This window comes from Microcebus murinus, chromosome X (assembly GCF_040939455.1).
Source record: "Microcebus murinus isolate Inina chromosome X, M.murinus_Inina_mat1.0, whole genome shotgun sequence".
NCBI lineage: Eukaryota > Metazoa > Chordata > Mammalia > Primates > Cheirogaleidae > Microcebus > Microcebus murinus.
Window position 1 is genome coordinate 126569746 of NC_134136.1, and position 23979 is coordinate 126593724.

The 23979-nt window shown below is 41.7% G+C and overlaps 1 protein-coding gene across 12 annotated transcripts in view; it reads left to right on the plus strand.

Moving 5' to 3' along the window:
- The window catches only part of MTMR1 (myotubularin related protein 1), a 68033-nt gene that overhangs the window by 39787 nt on the left and 4267 nt on the right, over positions 1–23979 (plus strand). For 10 of the 12 annotated variants that reach the window (XM_075999537.1, XM_020285181.2, XM_012753327.2 and 7 more), the window contains 5 exons: positions 2812–2997; positions 3444–3650; positions 8796–8888; positions 19387–19500; positions 23664–23840. In XM_075999537.1, coding sequence (XP_075855652.1) covers positions 2812–2997; positions 3444–3650; positions 8796–8888; positions 19387–19500; positions 23664–23840 — 777 coding nt within the window. Of the gene's footprint in view, positions 1–2811; positions 2998–3443; positions 3651–8795; positions 8889–14132; positions 14711–19386; positions 19501–23663; positions 23841–23979 lie in introns of those variants that run through there. The other 2 variants (XM_075999538.1, XM_075999539.1) reach the window with 2 other exon arrangements.

The following is a 23979-nucleotide window of genomic DNA, read 5'->3' on the forward strand; positions in this document are numbered from 1 at the left end:
TCAGTTCTGGAGGCCAGAAGTCCAAAATCTGGCAAGGCTGTGCTCCCTCTAAGGGTTCCAGGGGAGAATCCATTCCTTGCCTCTTCTAGCTTCTGGTGGCTTCCCCAGCATTCCTGGGCTTGTAGCCACAATGCTCTGATCCCTACCTCCATCTTCACATGACCCTCTCTTCCTCTGTATTTTTCTGTGTCTCCTCCTGTCTCTTCTAAGGATACTTGTGATGACATTTAGGACCCACTCAAGATAATCTGGGATTATCTCTTCATCTCAAGGTCCTTAATCACATCTGCAAAGACTTTTTTTTTTTTTTCAAATGAGGTCATGTTCTCAGTTGCCAGGAATTTGATGTGGATGTCATTAGCAGAGGGCCACTTTTCAGCCTACTGTAGGCTTCGTCAGTAAGTCCCCTTTGCTCCCACATCTGGTGGATCATTACTATGTCAGTCTCTACATCCTTCCTGTCACTGCCATATCCTAGGGAATTACAAAACATGAGAAAAGCTATATCCACAGAGGCAATCTTCAAAATATTCAACAGGGCAAGGGCAGTTGTTTGTCTTTTATTTCATACAGAAGAGATAGAAGCAGGACACCAAATTGCATGTCTAGAATAATTTTAAATGTGGCAGTGTATGTGTCTAGAAAACAGATAAGGCTAATATGTAAGTCCCCATCAGCTTATATATAAGATTGTTATATGCAAATATAGATAGTTTGACTTCTTTCTTCCCAGTCTGGATACCTTTCATCTCATTGTCTTGCCTGATTTCCTGGCAAGAACCTCTAGTACAAATGTTGACTTGCAGTGGTGAAAGAAGGCATTCTTGTCTGGTTTATAATCTTAGGGGGGAAAGCTTTCATTTTTCACCATTAGGTATGATATTAACTGGGTTTTTCATACGTGCCCTTTATGAGGATAAAGGAAGTTCCCTTTTATTCCTAGTTTGTTGAGTGTTTTTATTATGAAAGGGTGTTAGATTTTGTCAAAGGCCTTTTCTGCCTCAAATGAGATGATCATGTGTTTTTTTTTCCCATTCTGTTAATGTGGTATAATATATTTCATTGGTAAATTTTTGTATGTTGAACCACTGTAGTGATTGAATGATGTCTCCCCAAAATTCATGCCCACGTGGAACTTCAAAATGTGGCCTTATTTGGAAATAGTGCCTATGCAAATGTAATTAATTAAGATGAGATCATAAGATGGAGGAGTAGGGTAGGCCCTAAATCCAGTGACTGGTGTCCTTATAAGAAGGCCGTGTAGAGACACAGATACACATGAAAGGAAGATGGTGATATGACCATAGAGGCAGAGATTTGAGTGATGCAGCTAAAAGATGAGGAATGCCAGGGATTTTAGCAACCACCAGAAACCAGGAGAGAGACATGGAATAGATTCTTCCCTACAGCTTCCAGAAGGAATCAACCCTGCCAACACCTTGATCTCAGACTTCCAGCCTCCAGAACTGTGAGGGAATCAATTTGTAGTGTTTTAAGCCCCCAAGTTTGTGGTACTTTTTTTTTTAACAGCAGCCCTAAGAAGCTAATACAATCTCATTACATTCCTGGGACATACCACATTGGGTCATGCTGTGTAATCCCCTTAATATGCACTGGATTTGGTTTTCTAGCATTTTGTTAAAGATGTTTGCATCTATTTTCATAAGGGATATTGGTCTGTAGTTTTCTTGTGATGTCTTTGTCTCATTTTTGTATCAGGGCACTACTGGCTTCATGGAATGAATTAGGATGTATTCCCTCCTCTTCTATTTTTTAGAAGACCCATCCTCCCTTGCCTGAACTACAGCAGCAGCCCTGTCACTGGACTTCTGCCTCACACCCTGCAATCTGGTCTCCACATACGACCGGAGTGTGATCTTTTTAAAAATTGTATTTACTTTTATTATTATTGTAATTGACAAATAAAATTGTATGTTTATGATGTGTACAACATGTTTTGAAATATGCATATGTTGTGGAATGGCTATATAAAGCTAACACTAACATAACTCCCATACTTATTTTTTGTGGACACTTAAAATCTATTCTCTTAGTAATTTTTTAGTATACACTATATTGTTATTGACTACAGTCACCATGTTGTACAGTGACCTTCAAAGCATACAGCTCTGCACATCCTTCAGAGCCTTGAGGCATTGATATCCAGATTCTGAACAGGGCCTCTAAAGCCCTCCACCCACGACCCTTTCCATCCTGTCTCATCACACCTACCAGGTCCATGGCCCAGCTTTATGAGGCTGTTTTCAGTTCCTTAAACACATCTCGGTGTCATCTCAGAGATATGTTGAAGTCCTAACTCCTAGTACCTGTGAACATGACCTTATTTCAAAATAGGGTCTTTGCAAATGTAATCAAGTTAGGTTGAGGTCATGTTGAATTAGTGTGGACCCTAATGGTCATAAGAATAGAAGAAGAGGCAGACACAGATGGAGTGGAGATGGAGGCAGAGATTAGAGTGATGTGTCTATAAGCTAGGAATGCCTGGAGCTCCCAGAACTAAGGAGAGCCAAGAAAGGATCCTTCCCTGAGGTTTCTGTGGAAGTACAGCCCTGCCAACACCTTGATTTCAGTCTTCAGCTGAAAGATCAGTGAGAGAATACATTTCTGTTGTTTTAAGCCACCTGGTTTGTGGTACTTTTTTCTGGCATCCCTAGGAGACTCATATAAGAATATAGGAGGTTTATTAACAGATGAGTTTATTGCTGCTTTGGTGATCTATGTCTAGTAGCACTAAAAAGAGTAGAAAAGTTAACTCTAGATAAAGTGATGCATATCTTTTGTCTTTCACAGGCAAAGGGTGGAGGATATGAAAGTGAAAGTGCTTATCCAAACGCAGAACTTGTGTTCTTGGAGATCCACAACATTCACGTGATGAGAGAGTCACTACGTAAATTAAAAGAGATAGTGTACCCTTCGATTGATGAGGCACGGTGGCTGTCCAACATGGACGGGACACATTGGTTGGAATATATAAGGGTAAATAGGTCCAATATCTCAAATGCTTTCCGGTTGACTTCTCTCTGTTCATGCCATAAACATCTATATCTCCAAGTGGTTTCTCAACATTGCAAATAAGTGCCCTTTTGCTGTGTGCATGAGCCTCCGTAGTTTCCACCAGCAACAGCAGGGTCTGTGTAAAGGGCTTTTGTGACATGATGAAAAGGGGGGGATAGTGCTTCTCTCTGGTCAGGTTTTAAAGAACTTTGTGGCCCTTTGATAAAAGACCCTATTTACTGTAGTCTTTTTTAATGTAAGGTTTTTTTTTTTAATAAATGTGCTAATGTTTCCTAGTGATTCTCAATTGATTTCATGGCAATCTCATTTGGTTTATTGACCAGAACTTCCAAAGTTCTCTGCAGAATTATTTTATGCTGTAGTCAGAATTAAAAATAGCCTGGTCTAATATGCCTTCTTTTCTGAAGATGCTTCTGGCTGGGTCAGTAAGAATTGCTGATAAAATAGAATCTGGGAAAACCTCCGTGGTGGTACATTGCAGTGATGGTTGGGACCGAACAGCCCAGCTCACGTCTCTGGCTATGCTGATGTTGGACAGTTATTACCGGACTATTAAAGGATTTGAAGCTATCATAGAAAAGGAGTGGATAAGCTTTGGACATAGGTTTGCACTGGTAAGTTGAGACAGTGAAGTTTGTGCTTGACTGTTTGCTCTGCCGTATTCATGTGCACATCATGCGTGATGCACAAATGCACACACATGCATTAGCAGGCTTTCTCCTATGTATCAGACCTGAATGGCCATAATATAATACATGGACCTCAGCATTGTATGTTCCTGGTAGGGAGTTTTTGGGGGTTTTTTGTTAGCATAGTTTTTAACATAATTGAGGTAAAATGTACTTAACATAGAATTAACCGTTTTAAAATGCTCAATTCAGTGTCTTTTAGTGCACTTACAATGCTGTATAACCATCACCTCTGTCTAGTCCTGAAACATATTCATCGGCCCAAAAGGAAACCCTGCACCCATCAAGCAGTCACTCCCCATTTCCCCTTCCCCTCTAGCCCCTGACAACCACTAATCTGCTTTCTGTCTCTATGTAATTTTGCCTTTGCTAGGTACCTCATATAGGTGGAAATATATTTCTCCTCTCATGGCTGGGTTTATTTCACTAAGCCTAACATTTTCAAGGTTCATGTTCTAACATATATCAAATTTTCATTTTTTTTATAGCTGAATAGTGTTCCCTTGTGTGCATACACCACATTTTGTTTAGCCATTCATCTGTTGATGGACACTTGGGTTGTTTTCACCTTGGGCTATTGTGGACAATACTGGTATGAACATTGGTATACCAGTTTTTACCACAACAAGGCCACAGATTGGGTGATTTAAACAATAGAAATTTATTTTCTCACAGTTCTGGAGGTTCAAAGTCCAAGATCAAGGTGCATGGCTAATTTCTTCTGAGGCCTCCTCTCCTTGGCATGCAGATGGCCTCCCTCTTGCTGTCTCTTCACAGGGTCTTTCCTCTGTGCATGCAGCTCTAGGGTCTTTCTCTGTGTCCATATGTCCTCATCTCATGAGGTCAGATTGAGCTAGGGCCCCTTTAATGGCTTCATTTTAACTTAATCCCCATTGTAAAGGCCCTATCTCCAAATAGAGTCACATTCCTCAGGTACTGGGGGTTAGAGCTTCAATTTGCAGGGGCACAATTCATCCTATAACAACCTGCTTTCAATTTTGGTGGTGGAGAGCCTAAAAGAAGCCCTCCTAGAGGGAGGGAGGGGGTGAGTCCACAGCCTCTGAGCTGCATGCCTTCTGAGAGCTATTGGCAGATCCCTGGACACCTTCCTTCACCTCTCTTGCCTTGATTTCCTCCTCTCAGAAACATGGGGGAAATGAGTTTGTACACGTTGAGTGCCTAGGATGGTGCCTGGCCCATGCTAGGTAATGAACTCCTTTGTTTCTTCCCCATCAGTAAAAGGTGGGCTCAGTAGAGAGGAGAGAGTGTGGAATCTTTCCAGATGCTTGCACCTGGCCAGCTCTGAAGATTCAGAGGCCATTGTCTTCTGTCTTTTCTCTCCAACCTGTATGTCCTAGGGGAGAGAAAGCTGGGCAGGGTGCCTTTCCAGATGGGCAGTGGTAAAGACTGTCAGGGCTCACTGGGGGTGCATGCATCAGGGCGTGCCCACGGTGCTCTGCTCTCACCCCTACTTGCTGATGCTGGGGCTCACCACCCTGGCCACAGTGAGGACAACAGGACCATAAGAGTCACCATGGCGTCAGTTTACTGAGCACAACTATGTGTCTGGCACTGTTACATGCATTATTTTGTTTAATCCTGATAGGCAGGTACTGTCATTGACAGACAGGGAAACTGAGGTTGCAAGAGTGTGGATTATCTGCCCAAGATCACACAGCTAATTAGGGTGGAGCCAGCATTTATACAGTCATTTCAAGCCTGCAACCATCCACCTGCTGGGTCCCTGTACTTTCTCTTATCTCAAGTTCTGTGAATGAGCCAGTGCCTGCCCTTGCCCACCTGCCTCCATCATCTGTGCCATGGACCTTTCTGACTGTTCTTCCCTCTATCCTACCTCTGTGCCCACTCCCCTAGATGGTTCCCATTGGTATGGAAATGTGCTATTATACCCTAAAAACCCTCTTTACCCCACAGCCCCCTCCAGCTATTAATTATTTATCTGTTCCTCTTTACAACAAAGCTCCTCAAAACTGTTGTCTGCACTCACTGTCATCATTTCCCTCCATCTGGTCTTGGACCCACTTCAGCCAGGCTTCCTTCTCACAGTGCCCCCAACAACTGGTCTTGTCACAGTCACCAATGACTGCCACTTTGCCAAGTCCTTCTCTTATTTGGCCTAAGATTTGATGATGTTGATTCTTGCTTTCTTCCAAACACTTTCTTCATTAGGCTTTTGGAGCTCTACAACTTTTTGAATTTCCTCCTACTTTCAGGTCCTACCTCATCTCTCTAACCTCTTAATGTTGGAGTGCCACAGGGTCAGTCCTGGGATCATTTTTCTTCTTTGTGCTTAATCCCTTAGCAATGGCAGCGAGTCTTACGACTTGAAATGCATGTATTTCAGATCTTTCGTCTCCTCTCCATTTTCACTGATGCCTCCTTAATTCAGGCGTCATCATCTCCCTTATGCAATCTCCTAAGTAGCTTTTCTGTGACCTATTCCCATCCAATCTGTTGTCCCCACTGTAGCCAGATCTGATGCTGCCACTCCCTAGTGTGAGTCCCTCGGGGCCTTTCTGTGGCCCATGGGATTTATGGGCAAACTCCCCAGCGTGGCACTCAGAGGCCTTGGTGATCTGGCCCTCATCCACCTCTCTAGCCTCATCTCTTACCTTCCTCCCCTTGCCCCATCCTCTAAGGCTCAGCCATGCCCAGCTGCTTATGGGTCCCCTGGTGTCCTCTGCCACATTCCCACTGCTAATAGTTAATTCCTGGCTACCCAGGAGGCAGGTACCTCCCTGTCCTTCAAGGTTTATCTCAAGAGACCTCCTTCATGACTATGACTTTCCCTCCCCATTCCCTCCTCCACCCCATCCTAGGAAGGCTCATTCATTCCATTATGCCCCCATTGTACCCACTGCATACTCAGAAGCCCTTGGAACACTTCATTGCCCTCATTCTTTACATGTTTTTATTTTCCCTTGACTAAACCACAAATGAATTATTCATTGAGCATAAGTACAGTGCCTCATTTGTCTTGGTGCCCTAGGTGCCTAGCTAAGGACCTGGCCTTTACCAGACACCATGAAGATGCCCGAAATTCCAAGGACCAGACATGATGCCTTGCACACAGCATAGGAGTTCAATGGCTGTTTGTTAAAGAATAAATTCTAAATTGTGAACTGTCAGTGCAAAACTGTTCCCTAGGTGCCTTAATTGCTGATGAGCAGGTTCTACAAGTTATTGTACAGAGGAGAAGTACAGAAATAAAGCAACACATGCAGTCACTATGGAAAACAGTATGATAGTTCCTCAACAAATTAAATGTAGAATTACCACATAATCTAGCAATTTCACTTATGAGTATATGTACTCAAAAGAAGTGAAAAAAGCAGCTCTAACAGATATCTGTACATCAGTGTTCATGGCAGCAGCATTCACAATAGCCCAAAGGTAGAAGCAACCCAAGTGGCCACTGACGGAATGAGTGGATAAATTCACTGTGGTCTGTGTATGCAGTCGTGTGTTGTGTAATTATGAGGATGCATTCTGAGAAACGAGATGATCTCGTTGCCGTGCGAACATGGAGTGCACTTACAGAAACCTAGGTGGTACAGCCTGCTGTACACCAAGGCTATATGTTATAGCCTATTGTTCTTATGCTACACTGTCAAGTTCCTATGCTATATACTATATGTCATGTTACTGTACTGAACACTGTAGGCAACTATAACACAATGGTAAGTATTTCTGTATCTCAAGATAGCTAAACAGAGAAGGTACAGGAAAAATACTGTATTCTAGTCTTACAGAATCACCATTGTAAATGCAGTCTGTTATTGACTGAAATGTCATGAATGGCTGTACAGTGGAATATTATTCAGTCTTAAAAAGAAATTCTGACATGTGCTACAACATGGATGAACCTTGAAAACATTATGCTCAGAGAAATAAGCCAGCCACAAATGGATAAATACTGTATATTTCCACTTATATGAAAAACCTAGAACAATCAAATGCATAGAGGCAGAAAGTAAAACAGTCATTGCCAGGAGCTGTGGGGAGTTGGAACCAGAAGTTAGTCATTAACAGGTGTAGAGTTTCAATTTGGGAAGGTGAAAAATTTCTGGAGATGGATGATGGTGATAGTTGCATAATACCGTGAGTGTGTTTAATGCCATTGAACTTGAAAACGGTTAAGTTGGTAAATTTTGTTACATATATTTCACCATAATTAAATTCTTTAAAAGGCAATACACTGTTAATTTGAGATGCTAATGTTGATTTGGTCATTTCCTTGTTTTTGTGTCTTTACAGGTGGCAATTTCACACATATATTTTGCTCTTTCTACATGGTGATCATGTATCTTCATGTCTTTTCATCCTTTTGCTTAGTAGATTATTTGAAGCTTCTCTTAGAATGGTCACTCTTTAGCTATCTGTTTACTTGGGGCATTTTCAGTGTTTTTGGCAATCCTGTTTATGTGTTTGAGAATATTATCTTTTACCTTTTAGCATGAATCTATTACTATCTTATATCAAAAGGTTTGAAATACAATACTGGACTGCCTTGAGCAAGGACCTCACTCCATTACCATTCAAGATTGAGACTTTGGGGTTCTTTGAGTCATGTAGAATTGGTTAAAACTTGTAGATTGTTAATCATTATTTTGATTCACAGACTTCTTGACATTTCTGAAAAATGCAAAAAAAAAATGTTTTTATACTCGTGGAGAAAATGGTATTCATAATGTGCTCTATGAGCTGCAAATTAGTACATACCATGTACTTGGTGTGATGGCTGGTCTTGACCCCACCATTTGAACTAAAAAGTTTGCTATCCAGTTGCTTATAATTTCTTGATATAAACTATATTAAAGAGAAGTTATAAAATAGTCAACATGTAAAAATACTGTATAATAAACTGAAATTTTGTTTCCTAAAAGTAATGAAAGTCAATGTAATCCAGTGACATTTCTGAGTGCCTATTATGTACCAGGAATTCTGTGAGGCCTGGTGAGGTGTGATTCTTGCCACCAGGCAATTTAAAGTGACTTTTGAGAGGACCGTAGCATACATTAAAATGTCTAACCTTTTGCTGCTTTTCAGCGAGTGGGCCACGGTAATGACAACCATGCTGACGCCGACCGCTCTCCAATATTTCTTCAGTTTATTGATTGTGTTTGGCAAATGACAAGACAGGTGAGAGATTTCAAGTGCATTTCTGACCTATGTAGTCTTTGATTTAAATATATCTTTAAGATTAGATAAATTTTCATTGTTGTTTCATTCAAAATAATGCATATGTGTAAAATATGACCCCTTCTGTTATTTAATACAATTTGATTCTGATTCACTTGGAAATATACACAGAAAATCAGAAACTGTCAATTTCACACCAAGTTACTTGTCTCTGCAATGGTTCTTGTCAATCATCTTGTCTACCAGCTTTGCAAACCATGGCCCTCCTCCTCAGCAGATTCTGCTTCTATCGCTCCAGTTTGTCAGGTTAAGGAAATGGTCTCCTGCTGAGCAGTTAAGCTAAGATGTGGCCAGATGTTAGCGAGGATGGGAATGAACTGGTCAGTGGGATTAGACCAGGGATTCCAGGGATCTCTGCACTCTGTCCCAGGCCACAGCCCCTCCCATCCCAAGGGAAATGAGTGTCCAAGAACCAGTGACAGATAAGAAGCTGATAGCATTTCATCGTTAGCCAGTGCTTAGTTCCCAAATCCCAGTGCACAGAGCACCTTAAGCAAGGGAGCCACACAGGGATCCCCTTCCCTGAGCTAGTCAGGCCCGACAGCTTTAGTTCAAAGTAGTCCATGGGGGCCAGGCTGTTTATTCCCTCATCTCTAACATCCAAACCTGAGTTTGGGTTCTTACCCTTGTGATATGAGACACTGCCAGGGAAATGGCCCTGGAACCAGAGGGAGGGGGGAGGCAAAGGAGAAAGTAGTTTCCTGCAGTGTCTCCTGCCCAGCGTGCCTGAGGGGGTTATGGGAAAAAGAGTAAGTTAGGGGGCTGAGAACCAGGGTCTGGGACCTCTCCTTCCTAGTCATTTACCAGGAGCTATAGCTATAGCTGTGGCTGCTTCTGTCATGGGAAAGGGAACAGAAAGCTGCTGGTGATCTGTGGGGATTCTACCAAGAGCCATGATGCTCCTGATTGATCCTCGTGGTAGCCTTATCACAGTCATCATAGGGCCTTTGTAGAGGACATCTGCCTCTTCACTGCAGAAACTCTGAAATAGCAGTCTTGTTTCCCCACTGTGAGCTACTGTTACTGATGGCAGTGTGGGTGGTAGGGCAGAAAGAAGGTTGACAACCACCACACTGTCTGTGCCACCCCCTCTACCTCAGCTGGACCTGTTCCCCAGCAGCTCTGCCCTGAGGAGGACTTGGAGGGCCCAGAGCCATGGCTGTCTACCTTGAGTGCATGCTGTCAGCACCTGGGAACTTTTGGAGAGCCTTCTTCCTGTGGGCCTGGGGAGAGGCTTTAGGTGTGTGTAAAAAGTTCCCCAGGTGATTCAGATGGCAAGTGAATTTGAAGACCAGTGAGCTAGACTGATGCTCCAAGTGTGGTCCTGGGACCAGCAGCCTCAGCACCCCCTGGGAACTTGTTAGATATGGTAATATACAGGCCCCATTACAGACCTGCTGGTGCTCTTAGCGGGGAGGCCCAGCACTCTGGTTTCACAAGCCCTCCAGGGGATTCTAATGTATGCTGAACTTTGAGATTCAACTTTGAGCAACAGTGTTGCTCTAGACCAACACTGTTCAAACATTAATGAGCACATGAATCTGTTCTTGTTGAAATGCAGATTCTGATTAGTGAGTCTGGGGTGAGCTGGAGATGTTGCATTTCTGACAAGCTTTCAGGTGATGCTGCTGGTTCACAGATCACACTTTGAGTGCCAACGGGTCTAGACAGCACAGACTACCTTCAGAAATAAGAATCAAAGGGAGGGGGTTTCTGAGTAGCCAAAGTAGGTTCTGCAGAGTCCTCAGGCCCTCGCTAAGAACTTATACTTACTTTTAGACCCAGCTTCAAAAAACTGATTGTGGTCTCACACAATCTGATTGCCAGGTCACAGCTAATTAAAAGCACCCAGTTAGAGAGCCACCCAGGTCAGAGTGGGTAGTCCTGGAGGTAGGCATGGCAGCAGTTCGAGTGAAAGTTAACAGCAAACATATACTCAAAAGGCATGGAGCCTGGCCAGAAGCCTTACTGTTTTATAGTGCTATGCACTATTGCCATTTGTATTGACGTTATGCCAATAACACATTTTTTTTTCAAGATTCATTGAGTTAATTTATTGGGGAGAATTTTGGGCTTTTGTAATTTTATTTTTTTTTAATTTTAGCGTATTATGGGGGTACAAGTGTTAAGGTTACTTATATTGCCCATGTCCCCCTCTCCCCTTGAGTAAGAGCTTCAAGCATGTCCATCCCCCAAATGTTGCACATCTTACTCGTTGTGGTTGTATATACCCCTCCCCGCCTCCCGCCCTCCTGACACCCGATAAATGTTACTCCTATATGTCCACTTAGGTGTTGATGGGTTAATACCAATTTGCTGGTGAGTACATGTGGTGCTGGTTTTTCCATTCTTGAGATACTTCACTTAGTAGAATGGGTTCCAGCTGTATCCAGGAATATGCAAGAGGTAGTATATCACCATTGTTTCTTAAAGCTGAGTAGTATTCCATGATATACATATACCACATTCTATTAATCCACTCATGAATTGATGGGCACTTGGGTTGTTTCCATAGCTTTGCAAGTGTGAATTGTGCTGCTATAAATATTCGAATGCAGGTGTCTTTTTCATAAAGTGACTTTTGATCTTTTGGGTAGATGCCCAGTAGTGGAATTGCTGGATTAAATGGTAGATCTACTCGTATTGCTTTGAGGTATCTCCATATTGCTTTCCACAGAGGTTGAACTAGTTTGCAGTCCCACCAGCAGTGTAGGAGTGTTCCTCTATCTCTGCATCCACGCCAGCATTTGTTGTTTGGGGACTTTTTGATAAAGGCCATTAACACAATTAAATGATTGATACAGTCAGGTTATTAAGACAAGAAAGTATGGGATACATGTTAGAAAAATTGCATAAAAAGGTTAAACACAAAAAATAATTCCAGTGCTTCTAAAGGGATAAGCATCATTTTTGAAGATGCAAAACAGTTTCATCTCTCCAAAATGCCTAGATTAAATGTGTATTTTTCGACATCTTCAAACTGACTTCCATTTTCATTTTGCTTAGTGCCTAGCTATGTCGTTTTGGTACCGTTTATTGCATTTTAAGAAAAGAAATTAAGGAGTTTGAATTAGAACATTTCAGATGTCTCTCACAGCTCTAAGATTCTATCCATGAAATGTGTGTATAATTTCTTTTAAAATAACATTAATGCTTTAGAAGCAGAGACATTAATGGTCAGTCTTTAATTATCAGTTAATAAGTGAATGAAATATGTAGCAGGCTAGTAAAAGATTCATTCATGTAAAAGATTATTTTTAGCTTGCCTACTGCTAAATTGAGTAAGCTAAGTCAGTGTAAAGTTGTCAGAAATATCAGAATAAAATGAACTAGTCAGTATGTGAACAAACTGATAGGAAGGGAAAAAATAAATGAAGGAATATTTAAAGAAGAGTCCCAAAGACATTCTATTGTATCCATAGTTTAATAGAATCTTTACCCTTTGAGATAGGTTTAATAGTCATTGATATTTTTGTTCTGCAAGACTTGTAGAATTTTATTATAGATTACTGTAGATTTTGGGGGACTGTACTTTTTAGGCAAATGGTACAGTTTCCAGAAGAGACCAAAACAAACTATGTACTGCAGAGACTTAGTCTTTTATTTTTCTTACTCAAGCTGCTACTGTTTTCCCCCTGAGCTGTTTTCTGAATTGAGTTTAATGCCATGATGCCCTTTGAAAGTGTGAATGGTAGTCTTGACCCACCATCAGTAGGTAGAGTCTTTGTTTTCTAGTGCTGATGGGCTTGGACTGAGCCCTGCCCACTTTGACCCTCCCATATCAGGTACCCAGTTGGCCAGAATAAGGCTTGTAGTCAGTGGCACTAGAACACACCCACACAAGCACCCAGATCTAGAATACAGGTTTAGGGGCTAGGAATAGAGACTGATTATCTTAGTCTGTTTGGGCTGCTAGAGCAAAATACCATAAACTGGGTGGTTCATAAACAACAGAAATTTATTTCTCATAGTTCTAGAGGTTGAGAAGTCCAAGGTCAAGGCACCAGCAGATTTGGTGTCTGGTGAAGGCTAACTTCCTGGTTCACAGATGGCTGTCTTGTCACTGTGTCTTCATATGACAGAAGAGACAGGGGAACTCTCTTGGGCCTTTTTGTAAGGCCACTAACCCCATTCATGAGGTCTCTACCCCATGATCTAATTACCTCCCAAAGGCCCCACCTCCTCATACCATCAACTTGGGGGTTAGGATTTTAACATATGAATTTTGGAGGAACACAAATTCATAGCACTCATGACTTATAAAATATGTCAATAAATTGCTATCTTGTTAGTTAATGTTTGTTTTTAAATGTTTGAAAATATAGGATAAAACCCTAAGTCTTCCATTCCTATTCTTGATTTAATAAAGCTTCAGTATACATAAATATTATAAATCTGCTTAAAATTCATAAATTCTGTGTTGCCAATAATTTATGAATAGGGCGTAACTAAGCATAAAATATACTGGCAAAAGTAGACATAGTATGCTTGGCCTTTTAAAAGATAGCCATTTGGAATGTGAGGCCACTGTGGGAGTTGCGAGGGGCAATCTTAAAGGCTCCAGGAGAGGATTAACCAGTACCTATCATTAGCATTTCAGCCAGAGATGTTATACCATTGACTTAGTTCATCTAAGAACAAGAATGCTAGTAAGAACCAGCACCAGAGCTAGTTTCCAGGGCTTTCTGAAAGTGATGTTCTGATGGGGCTCTTTAGAACAGAGTTGAGTGTCTCTGTGACAGTAATCCTTAAGATTGGGAGGGAGGCAAATCTTAATCCAATGTATCTGAGCAGAATTTCTTAAGTTAGACTGGTGAGGAAAAAAACAATTTCAAGTAGAGTTTGGACAATCCTGGGTTGACCATTGCTTCTCATTGAAAAGTTTGTCGCTAGTCTTTAAAGTAGTAAAGCTAAGTTAAAAAATAAACTTGTCTGTCAGTAATCCTCATTGTCACTCGAGAGATGTCAGGATTAGTCATGACAGTGTACAGACATCACTCTGAATGAAGAATAAGTCTGTAAAGTAAACTGACCTTCATAAAAAACATGCTGGGTAGTTGTATTTGGTTTTGTTCTAATTGGTTTTGCTTCATTTAGTAATTGATGAATATTTCACTATGTTTTTGTGGTGGTGGTTGTTTTTTTTGTTTGTTTGTTTGTTTTTGTTTTTGTTTTTTGAGACAGAGTCTCATTCTGTTGCCCCGGCTAGAAGTGCCATGGTGCCAGACTAGCTCACAGCAACCTCAAACTCCTGGGCTCAAGCAATCCTTCTGCCTCAGCCTCCCAAGTAGCTGGGACTACAAGCATGTGCCACCATGCTCAGCTAAGTTTTTCTATATATTTTTAGTTGGCCAATTAATTTCTTTCTATTTTTAGTACAGACAGAGCCTCTTGCTCAGGCTGGTTTCAAACTGCTGGCCTTGAGTGATCTGCCTGCCTCGGCTTCCAATAGTGCTAGGATTACAGGCATGAGCCACCACACCCAGCCTTTCACTGTTTTTATTTATTTTTTTTTTTCCTTTTTTTTTATTTCGGCATATTATGGGGGTACAGATTTTAAGGTTTCGATAAATGCCCATTCCCCCCCACCCCCTACAAGTCTGAGTCTCCAGAATGACCATCCCCCAGATGGTACACATCTCACTCATTATATATGTATATACCCGCCCCCTCCCCCCTGCCCAATACCCTATTACTGTAGTACCTATGTGACCACTTAGGTGCTGTTCAGTTAATACCAATTTGCTGGTGAGTATATGTGGTGCTTGTTTTTCCATTCTTGGGAAACTTCACTTAATAGTATGGGTTCCAGCTCTAACCAGGAAAATATAAGATGTGCTATAACACTGCTGTTTCTTAGAGCTGAATAGTACTCCATGGTATACATATACCACATTTTATTAATCCATTCTTGGATTGATGGGCACTTGGGCTGTTTCCACAGCCTTGCAATTATGAATTGTGCTGCTATAAACATTCGAGTGCAGGTGTCTTTTTTGTAGAGTGTCTTTGGATCTTTTGGGTAGATGCCCAGCAATGGGATTGCTGGATCAAATGGTAGATTCACTTGTATGGCTTTGAGGTATCTCCATATTGCTTTCCACAGAGGTTGAACTAATTTGCAGTCCCACCAGCAGTGTAGGAGTATAGAATTTTTTTATTTCCATCTTGATTTCTTCATTTATGAAGTAATCATTTAGTAGGAGGTTGTTTAATTTCCACGTTTTTGTGTAGAAATGTGAGTTTCTGTTAGGGTTGAGTTCTACTTTTATTCCACTGTGATCTGAGAAGATACATGGTATGATTTCTATTTTTTGAAATTTCTTGAGATTTACTTTGTGTCGTAGGATATGGTCAGTCTTAGAGAATGTCCCGTGAGCTGATGAGAAGAACGTATATTCAGTGGATTTTGAGTAGAATGTCCTGTAGATGTCAGTCAGACCCAGTTGTTCCAAGGTTTTGTTTAAGTCCATTATTTCTTTATTAATTTTCTGTTTGGAGGATCTGTCCTGTGCCGTCAGTGGGGTGTTGAAATCTCCGGCGATTATGGAGTTGCTATTAATCCATTTGCTTAGATCCAGTAAGGTTTGCTTTATGAAACTGGGTGCACCTAAGTTGGGTGCATATATACTTAAAATTGTTATCTCTTCTTGTTGAAGTGTGCCCTTCACCATTATATAATGACCCTCTTTGTCTTTCACTATTTTTGTTGGTTTAAAAACTAAATCATCTGAAATTAGAACTGCCACGCCAGCCTTCTTTTGGCTTCCACTTGCCTGGAATACTGATATCCACCCTTTTACTTTTAGTCTATATGCATCCTTGCAGGTTAGATGTGTTTCCTGAAGACAGCATATACTTGGCCTATATTTTCTTATACATTCAGCCAGCCTATGTCTCTTGAGTGGAGAGTTTAAGCCATTCACATTTATTGAGAGAACTGATAGGTAAGGTAGATTATTGTTCATTCTGTTGGGTTGGATGTTGTTGCTTTGATCTCTCTTGAGCCATTGTATTATCTGGCCTTTAATCTTTTGGTTTTGGTTGTTTTTATACTGGTGAGTTTTTATTATGGTGTTCCGTGCGTAACACTGTTTTGAGTACTTCTTGTAGGGCTGGTCTTGTCTTGGTGAATTCTCTGAGACTTTGCATGTCTGAGAATGTCTTTATTTCTCCTTCATATATGAAGCTTAGTTTTGCAGGGAATAAGATTCTAGGGTGGGCATTGTTTTGTTTCAGAAGAGTGAGAATGGGGCCCCAGTCTCTCCTTGCTTGTAAAGTCTCATTAGAGAAGTCTGATGTTATTCGAATTGGCTTTCCCTTGTATGTCACTTGCTTCTTTTGTCCTACAGCTCTTAGAAGGGCCTCTTTAGTTGATATTTTGGTCAGTCTGATAACTGCATGTCGTGACGTCTTCCTGTTTGCATTGAATCTCCCAGGGGTCCTCTGAGCTTCTTGAACTTGTATATCGAGATTTTGAGCAAGGCCTGGGAAATTTTCCTCTATTATATCTTCAAATAGCTTGTCCAACCCTTGGGTGTTGTCCTCTTCCCCTTCTGGTAACCCTAAGACCCTCACATTATGTTTCTTCACATAATCCCACATCTCTTGTAGGCTTTGCTCTTTTCTCTTGATCTCTGCTCTATCTCTGTGATGGTTTTATTTAGTTGGAGGGTGTTATCTTCAATCTCTGAGATTCTTTCTTCTGTTTGATCTACCCTGTTCTTGAGGGTTTCCACTGTATTTTGTAGTTCCCTGAATTGATTCTTCATTTCCAGGAGTTCGGTTAAACTTTTCTTCATTGTGTCTATTTCTTCAGTGAACTTTTGTTCTAGGTCCTGGAGGCTTTTGGTAGTTTCTTTGTGTTGGTTATTGAGTTGTTGTTGCAGTTCGGTGAATGTTCTTATGATCCACATACGAAATTCCTCTTCTCTCATTTTGGTTGCCTGATTTGGGTTGGTGTCCATTTCTAGGGGGCTGGTGCTCCTCTTTGAGGGTGTGTTTTCCATTTGGTTCTTCATGTTTCCTGAGTTCTTTCGCTGATTTCTTCCCATGTCGATCAGTTGTTGTTTCTTTCCTTTAGGTTTCTGTTTGGGTATTCACACATCTTGTTTAGTTTCTGAGCCGTTAGGTGGTGTCTGTGGGTGAGATTCGATCACTCCCTGTATTGAGTCAGTGGGTGTCGTGAAAAGGCTGTGCAGGATGCCGTCCCTGTCAGTAGGTGGCGTTTGCTTGGAGGAACAGGCTATGCTGTTGTTTTTGTGTCCTGTTATCAGCTCTTGTTCTGGGCAGAGCTGGGTAGGGTAAGCCTGCCCTCAGGCACCACCAATGCCATTTGCAGGGGTCAAAGTTCTGTTCTCTGCTTCCAAGAAAAGCTGTCAGGGTGGGGCTGGAATGGTCCCCCTCAGCCAGAAAGTCTGCTTGTGGGGGTGGGGCTGTCTGAGACCCGCAGTCTGGCGCTCGCTTCTTTCCACCCTCCCCAACTCCGCAGCTACTCCTGGGCCTCTGCCAGTAGGCCAGACCACATGCCACCAGGCCTCCCCGGATTGTGATGCCACCAGGGAGGTTCCCTGAGCAGGAACGCCATCTGGGCTGGGCGCAAGGCCTCCCTTTGGGGGGAGGGTTGCCCTCTAGGACGCCGATCTGCCCCTGGAGGCACACACACCTCAGCAGGCTGTTCACAAATATCCCTTCTGTGCCCCAGGCAATGCTAGACCTCGGTGCACAGGATCTGGTCTGCAGGTCTGACCTCTGGGTCCCAGAGTTCAAACTGTATCCCCACCAGGGATAGGAGTTCTGGTCCCAATTCACCCACAGGGAGCCCAAGCTGTATCTGTGTCTCTCAGCCTCTGAGTCGGCACCGTTCTCCTGGGAACAGCGTGCCAGCAGCACCTGGGAGGGCGGGCGGGTAGGGAGCTCACAATCTGAGTTCCCCTTAGTCAGCTGTAGGGTCCCAAAAGGGAAGGTCCCGTTCCCTGGAGGTGCCTCTGGCTGGTGGCTGTATTGTCTCTCTGGGCAGCTGCGGGTATGGTCGGCAGAGGGGAGGAGTAAGTAATATGGTGCCTGCCACGCGGCTCGAGTCTGTGCACACGGTGGTGCCCCGAGGGATTTGGGAGTCTGGTGCTGCGTCCGCTACAGGCTCACCGCTAGCTGGCGGCAGCCGTCTCTGGGCTGGTATCCGCAGGTCTCTCCACCCGCTGGGGAGCCCACCAGCAGTCCCAATTGCAAGGGAGGGGAAAGGTGATTTATCCACCTACCCTTCCCACTGGTCTCCAGGCTGCTCCGGTGGTCTCAGCTTCCAGTTCTCCTCCGTGGCCTCCTCCTGTGGAGTCTCCTGGGGTCTCAGGTACCCCTCCTTCCGGCCCTCGTCTGCTGTATGCTCGCTTTCTTGCTTCTTTTTTCTAATTTCTGCTAGAATCTGTCTTTTCTGCAGAGACACTCTTTCTGGCGGTGTTTCTCGTCCACCATCTTGATCCTCCTCTCACTATGTTTTTAAATGAGAATTCTGGCATATGGTAGGCACTCAGTATATGCTTGCTGCTAGGATCATCATTATCATTTCCAGATCATTTCATGGCTAGAATCTGCTGGCAATGGTGATAGTCTTCATTGGAAGTCTGCAAAACTCCACTAAGCATTACCTAAAACAACAGAGATGATTGTGTGGTTTTTCTTCCTCTGTTAATATGGTGAATTACAGCAATTGATTTTTTTTTTTATAACATCAACTTTCAAAAGTTAAGCCAGCCTTCTATTCCTGAGGTAAGCCCCATTTGGTCTTGTTGTATTACTCTTTTTATGTATTGCTGGGTTCAACTTGCTCATATACATTGGTAATGATTAGAGGATGTATGTTCATGGAGTTGTGTTTATGGGAAAGTCTTAGTTAGCAGTTTCTTTAGTAGATGCAGAGCTATTCAAATTTTCTATTTCTTCTTGAATCATTTTAGGTATATAATATGCCTGGGTTCCACCATCCACCCAGCTCTGTGGCCTGGAATGTGCCCGCAGGTGGGAGTTGGAACAATAGTAGGGCTCCCCTCAGTTGTGTCTCTTCTCTCAGGGTCACAGTCCTGTGCTGTTTGTTGTCAGTATCTGAAAACAGTCATTTTATATGTTTTGTCCAGCTTGCCTGTTGTTTCTGTCCGAAGGCTGAGTCTGGGCTCTCTTCTCCTACCATGGTAAGGAGTGGAAGCTGCACGAGTTACTTTGGATATTGAAGAGTACAACAAACTCTGTTGCCTCTGATGGTTTCTCAGCCAGATCTGTCTACAAGCTTGGTCTTGAAACTATAGATAGTTAAGTTTTACATCGGCTCAGTCTTTTTTTCAGTCTTTGTGTTCTAATTTGCAGTTTAGCTGTCTTTCACAAAAAGTAGTATTACTTTGTTTTAGAAATTGGACTTTAAGACTAAATCTTATTTTTCTCTCCATTTAAGTTTCCTTCAGCGTTTGAGTTTAACGAACTATTTTTGATTACAATTTTGGATCACCTTTATAGCTGTCTCTTTGGGACCTTTTTGTGCAACTGTGAACAACAGCGATTCAAAGAGGTAAGTGTGTGGGGTTCTCGTCTGTTGCTTGCCCTGTTCTCAGCCCTCTCTTCCAGGAAGTGCCACTGCAACAGAAGGACTGAGTGGAGGCAGGACATGGGCTCCAGCCCTGCTGAGTGTAAGGCAGGTTGCACTAGATATCCTTCCTGGGCTCTGGCAGCCCCACCACATATGTCTAAGACAAGCCCCTTACTTCATAGATGTGGGGAGCTAGGACCCAGAGAGCCCAGGGCTCTCTAAAATGTAGGGTCAGTGCTAGACCCTGGAACTCCTGCCTCTGAGTTCATGTACTTTCCATTGCACTGACTCCAAAATAGTATAAATCTGCTTTTCATTCTCTGTGGTGTTGGGCAGAATCATACTTGAAAAACTTAAAAAATCAAGTCTAGCCAAAAACCTCACTTTAGGTAGCAAGTTAAACTTTCTTGTCCGTGGAGCTGTTTTTTTTTTTTTTTCCCAGCATATTATAGGGGTACAAATATTGAGGTTACGTATAATTCCCTTGCCCCCCCCGCCCCCCGAGGGAGCTGGTTTAAAAAAAATATATCTGCCAAGCTTCTCAGAGTTACATGTCACCTCTTCTTCCTTTTATCCTCAGGGATAAAAGAAAGAAATGGTCAAAAATGAGAAGACATTGGTAAAAGGCAGCTTAGAGAATATCGTCCCACTAATTCAAAGGGACTACTGCCTATGAATGAACTAAGTGTGTTAGAACATTCCAAAATTCAGGGGAAAACAGTCTGTCAGCAACGCCCACCTCCCTCCCTCGCAGCAGCCTCCCCACAGTTGACCCCTCCCTTATCCCTGCCCTACCTCACTCACTGGCCTCCCCTGCTCAGTCTATGGCTGGCTACCATTTTAACCAGTCTCTAAATTTGTAGTCACTTGGGCCCAGTCCTGGGTGGTCTTCTCACCCTGAACCCTGCTCTCTCTCTGTAGGTGACTTTGTCTAACCCAGGCATCCTCAAACTACGGCCCGCGGGCCACATTCAGGTGTTTTTGCCCATTTGTTTCTTTACTTCAAAATAAGATATGTGCAGTGTGCATAGGAATTTGTTTATAGTTTTTTTTAAACTATAGTCTGGCCCTCCAACGGTCTGAAGGACAGTGAACTGGCCCTCTGTTTAAAAAGTTTGAGGACCCCTGGACTCTAGCCTCAAGGATCTAAATGACACTTTCCCGCTTCTCTCCTGGTCTTTTGCTTCTCAGTAAATGACACCACTGGCCATCTAGATGTTGAGGCCAGATACACAGGAATCATCTTCAATCCCTCCTTTACCCTCCCTCCAGCTGTCCATCAGCGAACACTGCTGGTCCTGTCCCCCCAAATATATTCTTAATCTGTCCACTTCTTAACTGCTTTACAGATAGCTACAAGCCTAGCTCAAGCCTCTATTGTCTCGCATCTGGATTCAGGCAGCAGCCCGGGGACAGGCTTCAGTAGTCTATTCTAGACAGAGCAACCAGAGCAAGCATTTATTAACTTAAATCTGATCACGTGCCTTGCCCCTGCTTCCCACTGCAGTTAGGATCATATCCACACTCCTGTAGGTGCAGTGTGATGGGGCCCTGTTAACTTCTTAATAAAAATAAAAACTTGTTTAAAAGAGTGAATTTTATGGTATGTGAATTATATCGCAATAAAACTGTTTAAAACAAAACCAGCAACACAAGAATGAAGTCTATATATAGAATTTAAACTATGGTTTTATCTTGAGATTTTTTTTTTTTTGAGAGGGTCACAAAATTTACTGTCTTTAAAAAGAAACAATCACCTCTCTTGTGATATGATTTACATAGCATAATATTCACCCATTTAAAGTGTACAATTTAGTGCTTTTAGTATATTTACACATTGTGTAACCATCACTAACTTCTAATTTCATAAAATTATCACCCCCAAAAGAAATGACTACTCATTAGCAGTCACTTCCCATTCCCTCTACCCCCAGCCCCTGGCAACCACCAATCTATTTTCTGTCTCAATGGATTTGCCTATTCTGGACATTTCATAGGAATGGAATCACACAATAGTAGGCTTACCACTGTCTTACTTCATTGAGCATGTTTTCAGAGGTCATCCATGTACCAGTAATTCCTTCTATTTTATGGCTGAACAATATTCCATTTTATTTATGAGCAGACCATATTTTGTTTATCCATTCATCACTTGATAGAAATTTGGGTTGTTTCTACTTTTTAGCTTTTATAAATAATGCTGCTTTCCATATCCACTTGTGTATAAGCTTTTGTGTAGACATGTGCTTTCATTTCTCTTGGGGGCATTTACCTAGGGATGGAATTGCTGGGTCATATGGTAACTCTGTTTAACATTTTGAGGAACTGCCAAACTGTGTCCAGAGTAGTTGCACCATTTTACATTCCCATTAGCAATGTCTGAGGCTTCCAATTTCACTAATACTTATTTTCCTTTTTTAAAAAAATTATAGCCATCCTAGTGGGTGGGAGGTGGTATGTTGTAGTTTTGATTTGCATTTCCCTAATGATTAATGATGTCAGGCATCTTTTCATGGGCTTATTGCCCATTTGTGTATCTTTTGTGGAGAAATGTCTATTCAGATCCTTTGTCCATTTTGAAATTGGGTTATCTTTTATTGTAAGAGTTCCTTATATATTCTTTATATATACAAGTCCCTTATATATGATTTGCAAAAATTTTCTCCCATTCTATGGATTTTTTTACTTTTTGGATGGTATCCTTTTTTAAAGCACAAAAGTTTTAAACTTTGATAAAGTCCAATTTATCTATTTTCTCTTGCTTGTGCTTTAGGTATCATATCTAAGAAACCATAACCTAAGGTTATGAAGATTTCCTCCTATGTTTCCTCCTAATAGTTTTACATTTTTTTTTTGCCATTACCAATTTTATTAAAATCATTGTACTTTTTTTTAAAAAAAAACAGGGCATTAGTTATTTTATTTTCCAAAAGAAATTCAAACTTAATTGGCCTAGTTTTAGGGTTGGAATTTTCAATAGCCAAAGCAAAATGTCTTAGTGTAGATTTTCTGTCAAAAGTATTTGATAGCATCAAGTTATGGAAAAGTGATAGACTATAGAAAACTGAACTAAAGCGTTTTTACATTTAGGTCTGTGACTCATTTTAAGTTCATGTTTTTATATAGTGTGAATTAAGGATCCAACTTCATTCTTTTGTGTGTTGGCCATCTAGTTGTCTCAGCATCATTTGTTGGAAATAATATCTTTCACCCATTGAATTTTCTTGCCTCCTTTGTTGAAACTCAGTTGACCATAATGTGAGAGAGTTCATTTCTGTACTCTCTATTGTATCCATCTATGTGTCTATCCTTATGCCAGCAACACCAGTATTGATTACCATAGCTTTGTGGTAAGTTTTGAAAATAGGAAGTGTAAGTCCCCCTACTTTGTTGTTTTTAAAGATTATTTTGGTTATTCTGGATTCCTTGAATTATTGCTGCTATTTCTCTGGTACAATATATAAAAAATGAAATGGTCCTAATTGAATGTTCCTACATTTAGCTACCTTGTGGGAAGTGAGCAGCAGGACAGTAGAAAATTTTCTTGGTCTCACCATTTTCTCATTTGACTTTGCCATTGTGTTTGATCTATTGTTTAATGTTTACCCGCCCCACCATTCCTGCAAATGTGGGTGTTTTCACTCAAATGAGCAATCCAGGTAGTTACAGAGTATAATTTAATGACATACTTCTCTATATAGAACTGCTCCAGCCTTCCACCATGGCACATTTTTCTCCAGATAGTGATGATTTTTCAGTGTGAGGAATCTTAACTGTAAATTTTACCCATGTTCCTCAATATTAAAAGTCACAAAAGCAAACTTTATACCAGAATAAAATATTATTGATGGGCACTATCATCCTGTGGTTAGAAAGTTCTCATTCTGCCTTCCCATAGACACTGTTGCCAGATGCTACCTAAATTCAGCAATACCTTTTTCCAGGAGACCAAGCAGTGTGTGTTTCCTTCCATGTTGTCCTGGCATGAGACCATGACTGGTAGGGAGATGGGGGTAGGGCTTAGCAAATGTTGAATTTTTCAGCATTGGAATTCACTTCATTAGTCTAGTCCTTTTCTCCACGTTATACTAATTCTTGAGGATATGAAGAAAAGTTTATTTCATTATTTTTTTTTTGTTTTTCAGGATGTATGTACAAAGACTATTTCTCTATGGTCATATATCAATAGCCAGCTAGATGAATTCTCCAATCCCTTCTTTGTGAATTATGAAAACCATGTGTTATATCCTGTTGCTAGTCTGAGTCATTTGGAATTGTGGGTAAACTATTACGTACGATGGAATCCACGGATGAGACCTCAGGTATCTTTTTTTCTTTTTAAGAGCATGTCCGTCTTTCCACTGTCCACATGTGACTTCACTTAACACTCACAACAATCACACGATGCAGAGAGTGAAGGGAAGGTTCAAGGAAGCCATAAATTGCCCAAGCTCTTGCTGC